This window comes from Alosa alosa, chromosome 2, assembly GCF_017589495.1.
Source record: "Alosa alosa isolate M-15738 ecotype Scorff River chromosome 2, AALO_Geno_1.1, whole genome shotgun sequence".
Taxonomy (NCBI): domain Eukaryota; kingdom Metazoa; phylum Chordata; class Actinopteri; order Clupeiformes; family Clupeidae; genus Alosa; species Alosa alosa.
In genome coordinates this window covers 23793710-23811364 of record NC_063190.1, presented here as the reverse complement: position 1 = coordinate 23811364, position 17655 = coordinate 23793710, and the positions used below count along the sequence as shown (strand labels likewise).

The 17655-nt window shown below is 43.4% G+C and overlaps 2 protein-coding genes across 23 annotated transcripts in view; one reads left to right on the top strand and one right to left on the bottom strand.

Moving 5' to 3' along the window:
- LOC125309271 (integrin beta-7-like) overlaps window positions 1-599 on the top strand; it is a 14955-nt gene extending 14356 nt beyond the window's left edge. For all 3 annotated transcript variants that reach the window (XM_048266090.1, XM_048266073.1, XM_048266082.1), the window contains one exon: window positions 62-599. In XM_048266090.1, the coding sequence (XP_048122047.1) occupies window positions 62-130 (69 nt within the window). In that variant the 3' untranslated portion in view covers window positions 131-599. The remainder of the gene's footprint in view (window positions 1-61) is intronic.
- Window positions 600-1207: 608 nt separating this feature from the next.
- Window positions 1208-17655, bottom strand: part of nbeaa (neurobeachin a) — a 123481-nt gene continuing 107033 nt past the window's right edge. For 8 of the 20 annotated variants that reach the window (XM_048228299.1, XM_048228319.1, XM_048228373.1 and 5 more), the window contains 23 exons: window positions 16265-16329; window positions 15987-16095; window positions 15677-15843; window positions 15270-15394; window positions 14718-14864; window positions 13806-13942; window positions 11773-11890; window positions 11303-11405; window positions 10910-11025; window positions 10652-10764; window positions 10291-10431; window positions 10068-10187; window positions 9668-9820; window positions 9228-9395; window positions 8831-8920; window positions 7227-7419; window positions 6286-6357; window positions 5947-6102; window positions 5431-5601; window positions 4881-5006; window positions 4234-4430; window positions 3815-3966; window positions 1208-3419 (listed from right to left, as the gene is read on the bottom strand). In XM_048228299.1, coding sequence (XP_048084256.1) covers window positions 3329-3419; window positions 3815-3966; window positions 4234-4430; window positions 4881-5006; window positions 5431-5601; window positions 5947-6102; window positions 6286-6357; window positions 7227-7419; window positions 8831-8920; window positions 9228-9395; window positions 9668-9820; window positions 10068-10187; window positions 10291-10431; window positions 10652-10764; window positions 10910-11025; window positions 11303-11405; window positions 11773-11890; window positions 13806-13942; window positions 14718-14864; window positions 15270-15394; window positions 15677-15843; window positions 15987-16095; window positions 16265-16329 — 3030 coding nt within the window. In that variant the 3' untranslated portion in view covers window positions 1208-3328. The remainder of the gene's footprint in view (window positions 3420-3814; window positions 3967-4233; window positions 4431-4880; window positions 5007-5430; window positions 5602-5946; window positions 6103-6285; window positions 6358-7226; window positions 7420-8830; window positions 8921-9227; window positions 9396-9667; window positions 9821-10067; window positions 10188-10290; window positions 10432-10651; window positions 10765-10909; window positions 11026-11302; window positions 11406-11772; window positions 11891-13805; window positions 13943-14717; window positions 14865-15269; window positions 15395-15676; window positions 15844-15986; window positions 16096-16264; window positions 16330-17655) is intronic. The other 12 variants (XM_048228335.1, XM_048228343.1, XM_048228392.1 and 9 more) reach the window with 3 other exon arrangements.

Below are 17655 nucleotides of genomic sequence, written 5' to 3'. Positions count from 1 at the left end.
TTGGAACCAAATTCTTCATATATGTGGTTCTGCTGCTGAGTTGAGCTGTGTTCTTTTTCAGACCCAAAATCCGCTCTTCCAGGGAGCGACGACCACTATTATGAACCCATTGCACGATGGGGTGGAGTAAAGAGGACTTGCATGCCCTCATGTTCAAAGAAGGACCTGTTCTCACTTCAAGTGAGGTTTTATATAGAAATGTATTACTGCTTAAAAAAACAACTTATTGATGTTCTCAAAAAGTTATGTTTTGTGTGGTACAAAAACAAATGTAGACATGATCATTGTGATAAACATATTTTGTGTGCATGGTATTGGAATGTATAAATGTATGTTTATTTGTAATTGTATATCCCATGTTTTCATTTTAAAGGAGGTGTAATACTTTGAATGTTTAAACTGTAATCTATTTCATTTGTTTTTTATTTATATATGGACAAAACATAGGTTTATTGTTGCAATAAATGTTGAAATGGTTAGTCAATGATAGCATTTTTGCTTACACTCCTAGTAAATTGGAATTGACAGCACTATCTTGCAAGCTCAATATTGACGCTCAATTGGATTGATAGTTGCATGTGGAATCTTTACAACTGAAGGCTTTGGCCAATAAACTGTTTAACAAAAACGTATATAAAAATGTCAAACAGGAAATACAACTACATTGCAATACAAACCCAACACCACATCCATCCAAATCTCTCTCTCGGAAACCAACTCAAACCAGCACATAACATTACCCTGGAAATCCAGTGAAGTCTCTGGAGTTCTCGTGGGAGCACAATTTGGATTTGCTCAGCGAGTCACTCTGGCAATGCGTAATGATGCTCATTACTTATGTCCCTTGAATTGTGGGGCATTTGGGCCTGGATTTTCCAGGTTAACATAACATGACAAGCTTTAAGAACTCATCAGTATAAACCACCTGCTTTGAACAAGCATTGAATTCCTACTTCCTAATTTCTCAGCAGGCTCATCTCACTTGCAGGTACCGGTGCAGTAATGACCGCAATAACAATGCAATAGTTTCTGGCTCCTTCAACTATGAGGTTAAAAGGCATGCTCCTGTTGAAGCAAGTGGTCACACATGACTAATTGAAAATTACTCAGAGATGTTTCGCACAGAATTCGTCATACATAAAAAAGGAAATGTAACTTCCTATGTGGATTTGTCACTGACTAGACAAAGGACAACTCACTATACAGATTTTGTTTTGTTTGTTTTATTATAAATACGACAAAAAGGAAACCATTTTAATTTACAGTTATTGATCTTTATATATTGGCATGAATCAGCAGTTCAACAATTTGTATAGAGACACTTTCCAACTGTCTTTTTCAAGTCGCACCATTATGCAACAACAACGTGGACCTTCCTCGTCATTTTCAACAAAACAGGAGGTAATCGAAAGTAATCAGGGAATTAACAGTGTTCTCAACAAGTGAGGAACGTGAAAAGCAGCACATGAAAACAAAACAAGATATTTTGATGGGGACTCAGGTGATGTTGTCCATTTTGGTAGAGAAACAAAAAGAACAAATGAATAAAAATAGAATTCTAAAACCGTATAAATGAAATCAAATATACAGTACTGACAAAATCACTTGTCTGGCATGCAACTCTGTTGCTCAGTTCAAATCATATGCAAACGTATGGCCAATGAAAAGGCAAGTTCTCACACGTTCTTTGCATAATTTATTTCTTTTCTTTCCTTCTTTTTTAACTTATGTCATAATTTACATTTCTGCAATAAAACATGGATACAATAGCATTAGGTTTCATACTGTAAATCCAAAAATATTTTCTTTTCTTTTTCTTATTTTTTTTGGATGTCAAACTGTTCTATACGTATGCTCATGTGCATGTGCATGTGTGTGTGTGTGTGTGTGTGTGTGTGTGTGTGTGTGTATCGGTGTGTTACCCAAAAGCCTGTTGCTCATCTTCTTGTCTGATCCATCTTTCCACAGGTTTGTCGGCGATCACCCAGGGTACATTTTCAAAGCTACAAAGTCATGATATTGCTTACAGTAGTGTGTGTGGCTGTTGAAATCGATCATTACATGGTTTTCAATATCATTTTAAATACAAACATCGATGCACGACCCCGTCCTCGACAGGACAGCCCCCAGAGACAAGGCAGAGAAGCAGAAATCAGAACACTAATAAATAATAGATGTGTCATTGGTGTGGGGTGGCAACAAAAAAAAAAAAAAAAAAAACATATAAAAAAAATTCTTACATAGATTAGTTTCTCTTAAATAATCAACAAATATCCTCGTGTAGTGTGTAGTATGTGTGTGTGTGTGTGTGTGTGTGTGTGTGTGTGTGTGTGTGTGAGAGAGAGAGGGTAACCTTCCTTCCTTTCCCCCCAAGCCCACCTCGCATGCCTTGCTCTCCTAACCAACACAATATATACATATATGACAATACAGTTACCAAATATACAAAGAGGAAAGTCAGTCTAGATTTCAGGTAATGCATTTCCTCCCCTTCTCTTTTTTTGGCAGCTCTCATATTACATCATGGTCATTTATTATTATCATTATTACACATTAATGTACATACAGCAAGTTAATAAATTAAAGGTGATGTGTCATCCATCATGGGGAGAGAGGTGGATATTAAGATTCTGTAGCTTCCTCCCCATTGTAAGCAATTACAGAATTGCAGTGGGAGGGAGCGGTTGATCAGTTAATTCTTTTTTTTTTGTTTGGTTTGCTTTCCTTTGTCTGTTTGTTCATTTGCACTTCTCTCATTCCTCCGACAACCCAACCCGCCACAAAAAAAAAATAAAAAAATCGGAAACCACGGCAACCGACAGACATGATTCTTTCGTTGTATTTTTTTCACCGTATATTTCTTGTCGCCGTGCCGCGGGTTTAAAAGCATCCCTTTCCCACCGAGGGTGCTGGGCCAGAGGGAGAGCGCGACTGGCCCTCGACTTCAGCTTGCTGTATGCAGTGTATTCTGTGATGCTCGTCGCTGAACTTGTTTGTGTTCGTTTTCACAGTTTGGGGGGGTGGGGGGTGGGGACAGCGGGGTTAATCCTGATATGAGTGGGACCCTCCCCATCACCACTGGGGCTCAGGTGTGTTTAACGTGTAGAGAAGTCACAGTTTTTCTTTTTATTATATTTTTTTGATCGACCCCCCCCCCCACCCCAACCGCTCAGTGCTTAGAGGGGTGGGGGGGCTTACAAATGTCACTCACAGTCCCTCTGATTGGCTCCCAGGCTGCTGAGATGGGGCCCAGCGCGTGCCATTCGTTCACCTCCTCCAGTCTGCTCTTCCTGCCCGCTCCTCCTCCTCCTCCTCCTCCTCGCTGACGTCAGTACCTGTTCTGGTGCTCGTAGTGCCACCGGTTGAAATCAATGTTGAACGCTACGATACTCCCGGACGCCATGCCAGTGATCAGAGTCCTGTGGAAAGACCAAAGGCATGAGATGCATCAGCAGCAAAGGCATGAGAGGCATCAGCAGAAACAGCTGTACTACCGGTACATCATTACTATAACATCTACTAGCTGAGTGCTAGTGTATAGAATTCTAGATAGATATTTATTGATCCTTTTGGAAATTCACCTTGCACCATACAACACAGTCAGATAGACAGACAACAGACAACAAGACAACCACACACTCCCATAACACCCAGACAAAAACAATACACAACAAGTATATCAGTGCAACAGTACAATCGTTATCTCTCCAGAGAAGTTGTGTAGGAACTTTCAAGCGGCTCAAAAGTTGCACAATGAAATGACACAACCCATAAATACAGGAAGTGAAGTAAAAGTGTGTGGGAGCGTGTATACCTCTGGTCATGGGACAAGTCCATAGCCCTAATTCCGGCATCACAGCCAGGATAGATGTAGAGCTGCTTAAAATCACAGGCCTGCCACACCTCCACCACGCCGTTATCACCTCCGGTCACTAGGTTCTGACCGTCACTGCTCAGCAGGATGGCCTACAAGAGAGCAAGAGAGGACCAGAGTGCCAGACAGTTGGTCAACCCACTGACAAACACAAAGCTGTTCCCACTTCTCTTTTTCCCACATACACAGATAATTGCTCAAACACTCACATGAATAATCATGCTCATTTCCTTTTTCTCAGTAAATCCACTCTAAACAAGGCATGTTTTTCATTCATTCATACACACACACACACACACACACACACACCTGCACTGCTTGTTCGTTACAACATCTCCATCTATCCTCCAAGGTCTTACCCGTGTGGAGTCGTTGATGTCCATCTGGGCCAGCAGCTTGCCATTGATGCTGAAGTTGCAGAACTGACCCCTGTCATAGTAAATGATGCAGTGGCCCTCACTGGACACGGAGATGAGACGTGGCCGCAGGCAGTTCTCTGGGCCCTCTAGGGCCCGAAGCAGGTCCCCTGTGATGGTGTGCACCAGACACGGCCCCTCTGTTAACAACACACACACACACACACACACACACACACACACACACACACACACACACACACACACACAGCATCAGAAAACAACAGGACTGATCTTCATACATTCACTTGTGTACATTCAATGTTAGAATAGGCTACAACCAACAACTACATTATTGCATGATATCCACTTAATACCTCAAACATAGTATACAGTGATGTTGCGATGTAAGTCCACCGGTAAACAACCAACTTAAATATATAATGCAATCACTGACCATAATGCAACACTGTAACAATATACAACACAATAACATCCAACATTAAGATCCAACATGAACCAAGTGTATGGTATCAGGTCCGCAAATGAATGTCAACACCTCATCTCTCTAAGGTCAGCATATGACCAGTAGTTAACTTCGAGTACGTAAGCCTATAGACAGTCTAGTCCTAGTTTGTGGTGTAACAGACCTTTAGCTCCGCTGATGACGAGACCCAGCTCAGCACAGACGGACACACACACCACCTCGTGGTCATGACCCGTGAGGACGGCGCGAGGGGCCGGGTAGTCACCTACAAACACATCAGCACAAACAACTGTCAGTCAAGTTCACAAGCTGTACTCGTGTTGTTTATTTGTATTCAAATCACTGATGACATTGCTGTTGACACTGTGTGTGGTAGATACATGTTTGTGGACAACTATTTTACACCATAAACATTAAAGATATTATGCATGAAAGCATGCAACAAATATGCACATAGACATCCTCCAGGGAACCTACATGATACAGGATACATACAGAAACCTATAATAGATGATATACTGTAGGACATATATAGTAAAGATGTCGAATCATACACTACATCACATACTGTAGGCTATACATGAGACAGCAATCAATCCATCAATCATGGGCCAATAATGATTGACTAATTGATACTTTATTAATCCTATACAGGAACTTTGTTACAGCAGCTACGTGGCACATGGTAATACATGGCTGGAGGAGGGACTCACTGTTGTTGGGGTTGTCTCCGATGATATGGTGCCGACCACTCCAGTACCAGAGCAGCAGAGTGGCGTCCCTGGAGCCCGACACAATGTAACAGTCCCCGCCGATGTAGGACTCGGAGCGGGCCAAGCAGGTGACCACATCCCAGTGGCCAAACACGATCTGGGTGAGTTTGCCTGGCGACAGAGAAAGAGGTAGAGTGGATATCAAAAACACACAGACAGTGTGTTCCAGTGGCCAGACACTATCTGGGTGAGCTTACCTGGCCACAAAACACACACACACACACACACACACAGGTTAAAAGTTATTCTTACACTGTTTGTTTGTGTTCATTAAAAGTTACTTAGTTACAAATGTTTGACCTATGGCTTTCATAGGTCATAGATATATGTCAGGGCAATTAATGTTTGGATGTTCACATGATTTGATTATGACATGTATTATCATAATAAAAAAAAGTTTTGAATCTTGTTATAATAATATACCAGTACAAATGCAACAATACAGTGTGACTGTACCGGTTTCTGTGGAGTAAACTCGGAAGCTCTTGTCCCAGAAGCCACACACCAGGATGTAGCGATTATCAGCGGTCACCACGAAGCAGTGCGTGTTGATCTGGATACTCTGGTCCACCAGGTCTGTGATCTGCCTCTTGTTTATCCCAGAGTTGTTTGCTATAGAAATACACCAGAGCAAAATGTGCATCACGTGATCACACGTGCAACATGTTTATTGTGCTTTTGGTACTTTTGTTGTTTTCTCTTCTTTCTTTTCCAGCTTTTGGGTTTCTTTCTCATCTTTTCTTTTCTCTCCCCCATTTCTTTTTTTTTGCATGTTTCATCAAATCTTTTACTCACCAATCAGGGGGTCCATCTCAATGGGAAGATGATGAGCCTGTTCTAAAGAGTATCCTGGAGCTCCTCGTAGTCCTTGAAGACATACACACAAATACACAAACACACAGACAAACAAACAAATTACATTCTGTCAGGCACAGCATTTTCATTTACTAGACTGGACATGGCCACCATTACTAATAATTACTATAATTACCATTACTAGACAGACACGATTGAGGACACAGAAATACATATCCCATGAACATGACTTACAGTTAGACACAGAGCAAGGACTCAAATCACTCATGAACTTGGTAGGACTCTTGCTTACCCAGCTTTAAATTCTCTATAGGTGTTTTTCCACCAACAGCAAACCTGTTCTTGAACCGGTTCCATTCAGAATTCTTTGAACCTGGGTGATATCTAGTGAACCAGCCCACTTTTCTACCAGTTTTGAACCGAACCAAGGGTGTGTCATCAACAATGGGTGTCGCATGCTAAACAAAAGTTAATGAGATGCATAAACGGGAGAATGATATGGAGAGTTGCCCCGACAGAAATTATCTGTTTAAAATGCTAGTCAACGCCTGCAGTGTAATGCTAGACTAGTTTTGTTTACTCATGGCAACAGTTGATATGGACGGAAAACACTTTTAGCCTTCTCCCCTCTAAACGGTAAACGGTAAAGTGACACGCCCACTCCGGTTCGCAGGAAAAAACAACTATTTTCTGGTTCAAGCTCTGAACCAAAGGGCCACGTTCCGAACCGTGTTTTGTTTGGTCGAATGCTCAGCTGGTTCACATGCTGGTTCGCGAATGGGAATGGAGTCGGTTTTCTGTCGGTGGAAAATACCTATATGAGTGGCTTTGGAATGAGATGAAAAGGGGCCTCCCTGACTTGATAGGGTTTCACTGTGCCATGTGATGCCCTATTGTATGTGTGCGGTGCCGGGGCTTACCGACTGTGTTGTGCCAGCGGTTGACGGCGAACAGGCGGCTGCAGGTGACGGTGACGGCGGCGGGGATGCTGAGGTGCGGCAGCGTGTTGGCGGCCACGTGCGTGACCGGCGAGTTGGACGGGAACTTGAGCACCATGATGACGTCCTGCTGCATCTGGTCCTTGAACATCAGCGGACTCTGGGGAAGGAAACACTGATGAGCAGAAGAGAGAAAAGAAAAGAGAGAGAGGGAGAGAGAGAAGAGAGAGAGAGAGAGAGAGAGAGAGAGAGAGAGAGAGAGAGAGAGAGAGAGAGAAAGAGAGAGAGAGGGAGAGAAAGAGAGAGAGAGAAAGAAAGAGAGAGAGAGAAAGAGAGAGAGAGAAAGAGAGAGAGAGGGAGAGAAAGAGAGAGAGAGAGAGAGAGAGAGAGAGAGAGAGAGAGAGAGAGAGAGAGAGAGAGAAAGAGAGATAGAAGGTAGCAAGAGGTAGGGAAGGGGAGGGTGAATGGGGAGTAGAGAGGAGGGGATAGAACCCAGATGGAAGGGGGGATAAGACACAGGGATAGAGAGGGAAAAGAGAAAAGGAGGAGAGAGGAAGGAGGATGAGGATGGAGAGACAAGGAGAGGAGGACAGGACGGAGAGAGGTATATTAGTGCGGAGCTACGAGGTAAACACACAGAGGAAGGCTGCAGGCACTGGGGCTTCGGTATGGAAAGGCGGGGTTCGGGGGTGGGAGAGGGGTTGGTGGGTGGGGGGAAGGTGACCCTAGGTGGACGTGATGCTCGGAACCAAGTGACCTGGGTCAGATTCATTTTAAGCCATTTAGACACACACCCGCCAGAATAACAAGGCACCATGTAGTTCTAGTGCACTGACGGATGCCACTTGTCCTCTTTTGGCTGCCAGTCAGAGGGGCCATTAAAATGCTGAATGAGCTCTTAGAGCTCAGCGAACGGGGGACGACACATTTGCTTCCTGGCAAGGCCAGTGTGTGTGTGCGCCTCTGTCTCCTTGCCAAAGTGACTGAAAAAACATCTGCATAATCACTGGAACATCTGCATAGTGCAAGTGGAAGATTTACGACGCACAGCCTGTGTACAAATACAAATTAGGGGTGTGACTCACACACGAATGATAACGGTAATATCACAATTCTGTGATACACAATACATAAATAGAAAAATAATCTGTGATTCATCACAATATCTGTATTAATGAAGGAGAAAAAAATAGCCTTAACAAAATGAGGCAAACAACAAAGTGCAAGAGTTCATACAACTGCAAGCTTACCCTCATTCATTTGATACGCGCCACCACGGGAATTCATGAAGTAGTAATGACTATGTCTGTTTGGTATTTGGGGCTAGGTATTGATAACGTATCACAGGCATCTGCTGATACGATATTTTGGTATTCAATATTTTGTCCCACCCCTAATACAAATCAGTTGTGACCGGCTGTGAACCCTTCATGCACAGTGCTGTAAATGTCTGTCTGTGTGTCGTTCTGAATGTCTGTCTGTGTGTCGTTCTGAATGTCTGTCTGTGTGTCATTCTGAATGTCTGTCTGTGTGTCATTGTGACGGCAGGACAGCACCGTCGGAGAGATGTGTGCCGGCGGTCTCACCAGGTGCATGGCGGAGCTGCGTGGTGGGTGGGGCTCGATGAGCAGCTGAGACGGCACCTGGCCAAAGGTCTGGATCTGAACCTCCATGGTCTGGAAATGGACACAAGAAAGAACAGAGAAGACAGAGTGAGAGACAGAGAGAGAGAGAGAGAGAGAGAGAGAGAGAGATAGAAAGGGAAGTGGAGAAACATCAACATAATCAATGCATGGTTGAGTATAGGATATATCTCATATAAAATACTTTCTAAATACATTTTTGTTATCTTGAAAGACTTGATTTTGAATATAAAAATGTTTTGTTAACATTTAAAACCGAATCCAACTGTTAGTGTTCCTAAGGATGTCTGATCCAATCCTACTGTATGTTATCTGCCCTCCTGTCTGGTCCAGTACGCACCTCTCTGAGCAGTGGGTCAGTAATGGTGTCGGGGCTCACTGACCCCTCGTAGGACAGGTAGTGGAACACGTTGAGGCCACGAACGGCCTCTGGGCCACGCTGTTTGTAACCGAAGATGAGGTCAATCCACTGGTGCAGCTGACAGGACACAAACTCACTCTCCAGAGCCTGGGAGAAAACAGAGGAACAGATATCATGAGTCGGTAACAGATGTACACGGCATACACTATGTACACTCTACAATCAAACATACAACTGTACAAATGTACAACATAGTATTTACAGCAATACAGTATATATTTTGAAAGTAGTGATGTATCATCTTACAGTAGAATTATAACATAATTTGAATAGGACACCCTGGACAAAGTGATCTGAAGGGAATTAAATTAATCAAAACCAAATATCTCTAACAAATAAGTCATGAGAAGTTCCCTCACCATCCTGTTGATTCGGACAAAGTCTTCGGGCTTCTTAGCCCATGCGGGCAGATCCACGTCACACACCATCACCCTGTCGTCCCTCATGCCCAGGCTGTAGCCATTGCTGTTGACGAACATCTCTGGGAGGTAGTAGAACTCAGGGATCAGCTCCTGTGAAGACACAGCAACCACAACGTCAGCAATTATCTGTAGCTTTTATTCAGTCCACAAACTTTCTGAAAATGAAATACAGGTATACTACTACTAATAGTGAAGTGTATTTTTCACGAAGTATTCCACTGACCTAAGTCAAACCACGGGCCAGTGCACTGAACCACGGCTGCTCATGTCCCTTTGGGGGCTCCATAGAATTGGCCTATAATATACATTGAATACATTGTGCTCTGTCAACCCTCACCTTCACATCAGAGGTGTCTCGCTGACAGTTCCTCCAAGAGCGTGCAATGCCAGAGAAGGTGCGGTCAGCGTGGTCAAACTTCTTGTCATTGCCACTGAGGAAGAAGGTGGTAAAGGGTTCCTACAGCAGAAACAGAGTCAGACAGATAGGTGAGTTTTGGCGACCCCTCTTGGTGACAGTGTGTATTGTCTGTCATCATGAGTGGTGAGTGGGCTGCACTCACTATCCTAACGAGCCAGGAGAGCGTGCCGGCGGACGTGGAGTAGAGCAGGTCGTAATGGTGAGGGGACGTTCCGTCTTCATCCCAGTTCTCGTAGCGTTCTGCGTAGAACGCCGCACGCTTTGGATTCAGGGCTCCGATTGGCTGAGATGGCCAGACAGGAAGAGGGGAGTGTGACAAGTCAGAAGAGCAGCCACACAAAATCCCACACATCATTTGCACACCAACCTAGCATTTGCTTGACCAAACTATATGCTCAACTGTAATTAGTTTTTCAAGAAGCCATTTTCTCTGCTCTTAAGGTACACAATATTTCATCATCTTTATGTCTTTAGTTCGGTGGCCGGCCTGATTTTTAATATACCTTTGAGAGATCTCTGAAGTTCCCGGGGAGGGTGAGGTCCAGCTCCTCGGACTCGTAGTTGGTGAGCACCCAGGGGAACACGGGATACTGGTTCAAGTCATTGTACGTCCTCCCTGAATACAATCCAAATGCAGAACAAAATAACAACAGCAGTTTGAATTTTGATTAAACTGCTCTCAGCTACACATGACATGCTAACAGCACTCAGTTTCAGGCTCAGTTGTATCAGGAATGTGTGCCTGTTCAGTGGTAACCCACCTGCGATGGTGTTGAGGAACATAAGGTACTCAAAGTTGGAGATCTCCCTCCTCTGCCATCGCTGCGTCATGTTGGAAGACTTGAAGAGCTGCCGTGGAGTGGCCAGAGAGATCCGCCTGAGGGGGCAGATACTGTGGTCAGTGGTGGACCATTTACAGCACACAGAAACCCCACTCAAACAGACCAGCTTTGTTTGCCAAAGTGACCATTAGTTAAGCAGGCATGGCCTTTTTAGCAGGGACTGTACTCCTCATTCCACTTTGTTAAAATGTACCATTTCAGGAACATGGTGTGGATTTTAGACCACAACTTCTTGCACTCATAGATGTCCAACATAGCAATCCAGGCCATGTTAATTCATGCATGGTGAACCAATGTCCATTAGGGTCTTACCTTGCCTGAGGCAAGCCATAGCTGGTGCCAACTCCCACGCGTGGCAAACTGTACACCACTTTCTTCACTGTTGCCTGATCAGGGAAGTTGAACATGACGGAAGCTAGGAGACACCAATTGAATAAAAATCACCACATGTACCAGAGAATTGAGTCTCTATGGCAGTGTGGTTCAACTGAGCCATTCTGTGAGAAACAGCATTAGACCAACTACCCATAAACTCCAACTGACTTTCTGACTTTAAAAACATCATATTACTGAACGCTATACAGTTAGAATCAATACTTCCTGAGATATTGTATCAAAAGAATGGTCTCAAAACTCTTTCATAATGGCTTTGCTGGAGTATGATCTCATGAGTTTACTCTCCCTGTTGTAAATAGTTTTGCCTTGTGTTCTTTGTACTTTTCGACTCAATAAAAATGATTAATCACAAAAACTGAAACAGCATTAGAACGCAGTGATCTTACTTCTGTTGGCCATGAAGACCTCCAGGCCGGTGTTCTGGAGCAAGTAACGTCTGGAGAAGACAGCCCGGATTTCACTGAACATCCACTTCCCATGGAGACCCTCGGAGTAGGCCAGCACCTGACAGACACAGCAGACCTTTTCATTGAACTTTCAGAACTTTCAGATTATCTGAAGTTTCAGAAAATTAATGCATTAAGTGTAAACATGCTCTGAATGACTTTTCCTGACCAAAAAAAAATGAATTTCCATGTTTTACTATATAATGAATAGTACAATATACAGTAGGCCTACTGATGAATGATTTCAGAGCACCTGCGTAGCGTTCAAGAATCTTTCACTTTTTTAGAGCGGGACATGAATAAATAGGCATTGGCAACACAGTTGGGCTACTCAAGCAAGCAGTAAAGCGAATAACCAGATATACACCAATTCTGTGTGGAAATATATTTGTATTAATGTATTTTGGCAAGTACATTTTAAACTGCTACAACATAATTCCCTGATATTCCATGACTACTGTATGCCCTAAAAATGATAAAATTCCATGACTTTCCAGAAATTCCATGACCTGTGGGAACCCTGATCTAAATGCATTAGTCTACAGCTATAGATCCCCAAGACATCCTCTCTCGCGCACAAACACACACACACACACACACACACACACACACACACACGAGGAGACCGAGAGACCGAGTGCTCTTTACTCTCCATCACTGCTGTGTGTTGGTGGGGCAGCCTCGGTAAGGCTCCAGGGCAAACAGCAGCAGTGGGTGGCATGGCTGGATGCCTGCATCCCAGTGCACCCATGAGCTGATCAGTTTGACATTTGTGGGTTAGGATGACGCGACACACAGTGCACTGGTTGGACAGTGAAGGACAGTGAAGGAGTGTAACATGGGTGGGAGTTATGTACGGAGTTATTTGTCTTATTTGATGAGTGCACTGAAGGTACATTACTATCATAATTCAATAGAGAACCCAGGAGTTTATTTTAATGCCAATAAGCTCACTGAGGAGATATGCTTCAAGAGAAGTCTGCCTTGAAGACGGAGTGGAGGATATAAATCATTATTCTGCTGTCTGGCACAAGATAAGCCTACACTATTTACCACACGAAATGGCAGACATTTCTAGAGGCACTCTAAAGCTGCTAATCTTGGAAAACGATGGAAAAACATAACAAATGGTAAACATACTGCTCAACAAACAAACAACCTACTCCCTATGGCTTGGAAACAATACAAGGTAATGCATTCATCCATTTTATTTGTAGAGTGGTTCTGAAAGAAAAAGCTTGGTCAAAATCAAAACCCTCATAGCACATTATGATGCTCTGGAGGTTTTCTTCATAGACTTTGTTGAAATACCATAATATTACAAAAGTTCAGAGAGACTACTTTTGGTTCAGAGAGAGCATTTTGGTACATTGTGATGCTCTGAAGGTTTTCTTAATATACTTTCCTCTGAAATTGTGTAATATGCATGCTTATCATCTGGAGAGAAGAAATACTCTTTTCTGATTGGCTGGTGGGGTGGCTATTAATTCTGAATAACAGGACACCTATGAATCACTGTTCCATATCAATGCTTATGAATGGTAACTATAACAACCATAGTAGGACGACGGTTGAGCCTTAAAGCAGACTTCGCAAACATTTAATCAACTGTAAACAAGCTAACTGTCCATGCGATTGCTGTTATAGGGCCAAAGAATGTACAAGTCGGCTTATTTTTAAAACGGAACCGCTAGTTTCCTTTGCGTGTTAAAGGCATGACTATTGCCTATAGTGGCAACCGGGTGATAAGCGGGATAATGGCCTTCGAGGTGTGTCCAGTTATACGGAATTAATGGACTTGGGTGGAGGCAACCTCTGCTGCGCGTCGGGGAGTTCTTTGCCTCTCGCCCTCGTCCATTAATTCCGTATAACAGGACACCTCGGCGACCGCTATCCCTTACATTCCTTACATTGAACATAATAAAAAGTGTAGTGACACACACACACACACACACACATACACAAATGCTTACTTTTGCATCAATCTTTTTAAATGCGGAGTCATCCTCGTCCACCTCAAAGTAGATCTCAGTGGTGGTGATGGAGAGAGTTCCACGAGCCACCACCACCGGAGCCACGAGCTGGGCAGGTGTGCTCAACACCACGGGGCCTGTATGAGCAATGAGAACCGGTCAGTGAACCTCACCTAGAACACACTGGGGTGGACGATCATGGTCTACAGTACTACAGAGTTGTTAGAGTAAAATATGCCATACTGTATAACTGCAACTGTTAATCTCGTCAAATCATAGATTGCTTTTACAGTTCATTACTGCCACAAAAGATTGTTGAAAAGATTGTTGAAAAGATGAAATGTTTGACAAATCAACATAAAAAATCAAAGACTTGCTCTAAATTAAGTGTTACATTTAAACAAATATTTAAGATATTATAAGCGTTGATCAGGGACCTCTTGGTTAGTGTCTCCATTAATGTTTTTTAAGGACAACTTGCCTCTTGAAGTAAATAATCTTGGGCGAAAACTTGCTAAAAATGAAATAAACAGTTTTGCTGTGAAAACCATGGTTGACTAAGACACAATAAATGCATGAAGGAACCATATTGCACAATGAGAGAACCCAATACTTTTGTTCAAGAAATAATTTATTAAGGTAAAATTATGAATGTCAACCCAATACCATTAATAACCATATGAAAAAGCTTTTCATGTAGTATGCAAAGTAAATGGCTTCAAGAGGACTTTGTTGTGACATGTTAAGGGAGGTGTTGGGACATTATGCTTGCCTTATGCCTGTGTGAACATGGGAGGCAAGCCTCACTGTAGATAACAAGAGCAAGTTTAAAACAAATGAACCTGCTATTTGCTTTCATGGCGGTGACTGTTTTGAATGAGGGCTGCCTGGTGGTGGGAGTTGCTGGGTTACCTGCGAGGTTGTCGATCTCCTTCTCCTGCAGCAGGCTCACAGCGTCGTCGTCTCCCTCCAACATGAGCTCCGTCTCGGGGTTCTGCGCCACCACCGACTGGCTGCGGAATGCCTTCTTGGATTTCTCGCCCTCTTCCTCGTCGGTGCCTGCACCACAAACGCACACACACTCACCTCATCACAGATGAACTACAGCAAAAGCCTATTTCATTCAGACAAATTTCTAAACCATTTCTGATTGATTCCTAGAGGATACAGATAGATAAATTGATACTTTCCCTGTGTTCCCTGCATTTCGCTGTGATTTCAACCATACGTCATATTAACCTAAATGTGCACTACCAAAGTTAATTATGCAATCAACCCAGGCTTGTAAGAAAACAAAATGTTTTGAATATGCTCCTACTGTATGATATGAGTTTGGAGTGCTTTTTAAAACTTGACCACAATAACTACGATAACTGTCAATCAGTAACTCAATAGGGACCATTCTGATTTTGTAAGGCCACAAACTAAATATCTAAAGTGCCCAGTGGACTTCACAGCACTGACCATATTCTGCCAAATCCTTGAGGGGGACATCAGGGTGGGTGGAGCCAAACGCATTCCGTACAAATCTCCGCCTCCTCCGCAAGTCATCCTCCCAGTAGTCCAGACGCCAGAAATCATGGAGTACGCTACCAAGACACATCGACAGATTATCAGACTCTCAGATTCATACGGGCAAAATAATATACCCATAGAAAATCAATTCCAACAGTAGAAGTACAGAAGAGAGAGAATGAAGAACGAACAACATTTAACCTTTAACTATTGATTCATGTTTTAACATTTTAAATGTGTATTTATTAATTTAGCAATTTAGAGCAATTGCTAAAATAGCAATTTAGCAAGCTTGTTTTTTTTTTTTAGCAATTATGCAATCCTTGACATCATTATCTACCCTTCCCCTCCCTCACCTCTGAGACATAGTGCCCCAGGCTCCATGCTTGTTGGTGAGAATGTTGAGGATCTTCTGCTTGAGCTGATTGGCCGTCACGTGATCCCTGTGCTTGGCAGCGCTGATCAGGTGATCACACATCTTCTCCTCCTCCCTCCTGTCTGCCGCATACTGGGCACAGTTGGACTGCGGGAACAGGACGCGAGCACAACGGGGGAGATACAGAGAGATTTTTAGAGAATGACCCACGTCCAGTAGGGATAGGAACTAGCCTGTGGCCCAGTTTGCAGGATGGTGGCCATAGGCTGCTGATGTTGCGGTGTTCTCACCTCAAACTCGGCATGCTTGTGGACATCCTCTGCTCTCTGACGGTTCAGTATGAACTCCGCCTCGTTGGCCACCCGCACAATGTGGTCCTTCATGGCATGACACAGCAGCCTGACCAGAAGACACACACAGACAGTGAAGCACAAGGATGCTTTATCTGAGGAAGCAGCCTGCAAATCATATTTTTATGTCTTCCCCCCCAACATGAGTAATACAAGAAACACTTGACTTTTAAAGAGAAGTAGTGACTTTAGTGCCTTTAAGGGGATTGTTTGGTTACCTTCCTTCGTTGATGAGCTCGATGAAGGCCAGACCAGCATTCTTCTGTATTGAGTTCTGCCACTCCTGAAATAAACATATGCTCTCACATTACTGGCTGCTCTCTAAATCAATAATCAGGAAACAGTAAGCATTTGTGCCATAGTTGTTGACTCAAAATCAAATAATTTATTTATCCAATTGCCTCCCCGAGATCCTGCCGGTTACATTAGCTACAGTATAATGGAAACAAGCCTGTCCTTCTACTTAGTGCTGCAGGACACAGTGAAGGCAGCTCTAGTTACCCTCTGCCTTCCTGCCAATCAATATTTGGGCTAAAGTTTCCTCCCTGGAGCCACTAATGGAGACCCAGCCTGGAGGCGCTGTAACGCTACCCCTGGCTGATGGAGGGATGAGACGAAGAGAGGAGTGGAAAGGAGAAAGAGATGAAACAGCTCCACAAAGCACAGGGTGTGGGAGAGAAAGGGAGAGAGAGAGAGACCTCATTGCTCTTTCTCTTTCTCAGTCCTTTCATGGCTTTTCAACATCATACCGAAATGAACAAAGACAAGAGAAAAAAAGAGCGAGTACAGAAGAAGGAAAACTAGGAGTCCAGATGCAAGGAGGACTGGACCTTCACTGACCCATCAGGGTAAAGAGGAGAATCGCATAGAGAACAGAGGAAAAGGGCCGAAAATGGCGTTTGATGTGTCTTAGCAGGACACACGTCTGCATACACACACTGGTGTGGGCTTGCGGACACTCTCTGATGTGGACGGCTGAGATGGGCAAAAAGATGAGCACAAAGGAGAAGGCATTGTTGTCCAGCGTAACGAGGATGGATCAAACAGAAGGGGAAAAAGGTAATTATATATGCTGTATGTATATATATATATAAAAAATAAAAATCACATCTGCATGTGAGGCTTTGTGGATATAGAGCTCGATGAATTCTCACGTTAATAATTTATAGAAATTATACATCAAGCCATTATAATGTCATTCAAATGGGAAGCTGTGTAAAAAGTGTTTAAAGATGCGTGTGAAGATGATTCAGTTGTGTGGGGAGGTATTTGTATCAGAGCCAAAACAAATCACACAACGAAACAAACAAACTAAACAAGAGGATATATTGTTACGGTTAAGTACTGGGTGGTTCTTGAGCTTTCCATTACTGATAAAGGGATTATTTATCAGTACATGACAATAATCTTGAAACTTGGTTTATTACTTGTGGAGAATTACTAGGCAGTACGGTCCTTGCAAACTTCCTACCCACACCCCCACCCCTGGCCTCCTCTATTGAGCTTGGTGGGTGTAACTGTGTGTACTCCGCTCAGCACTAGTGGATGGGTGGGGTATCTGCCCACAACTGGCGTGTGCACTGTTTGAACAGCTGAGGGTGTTTCACTG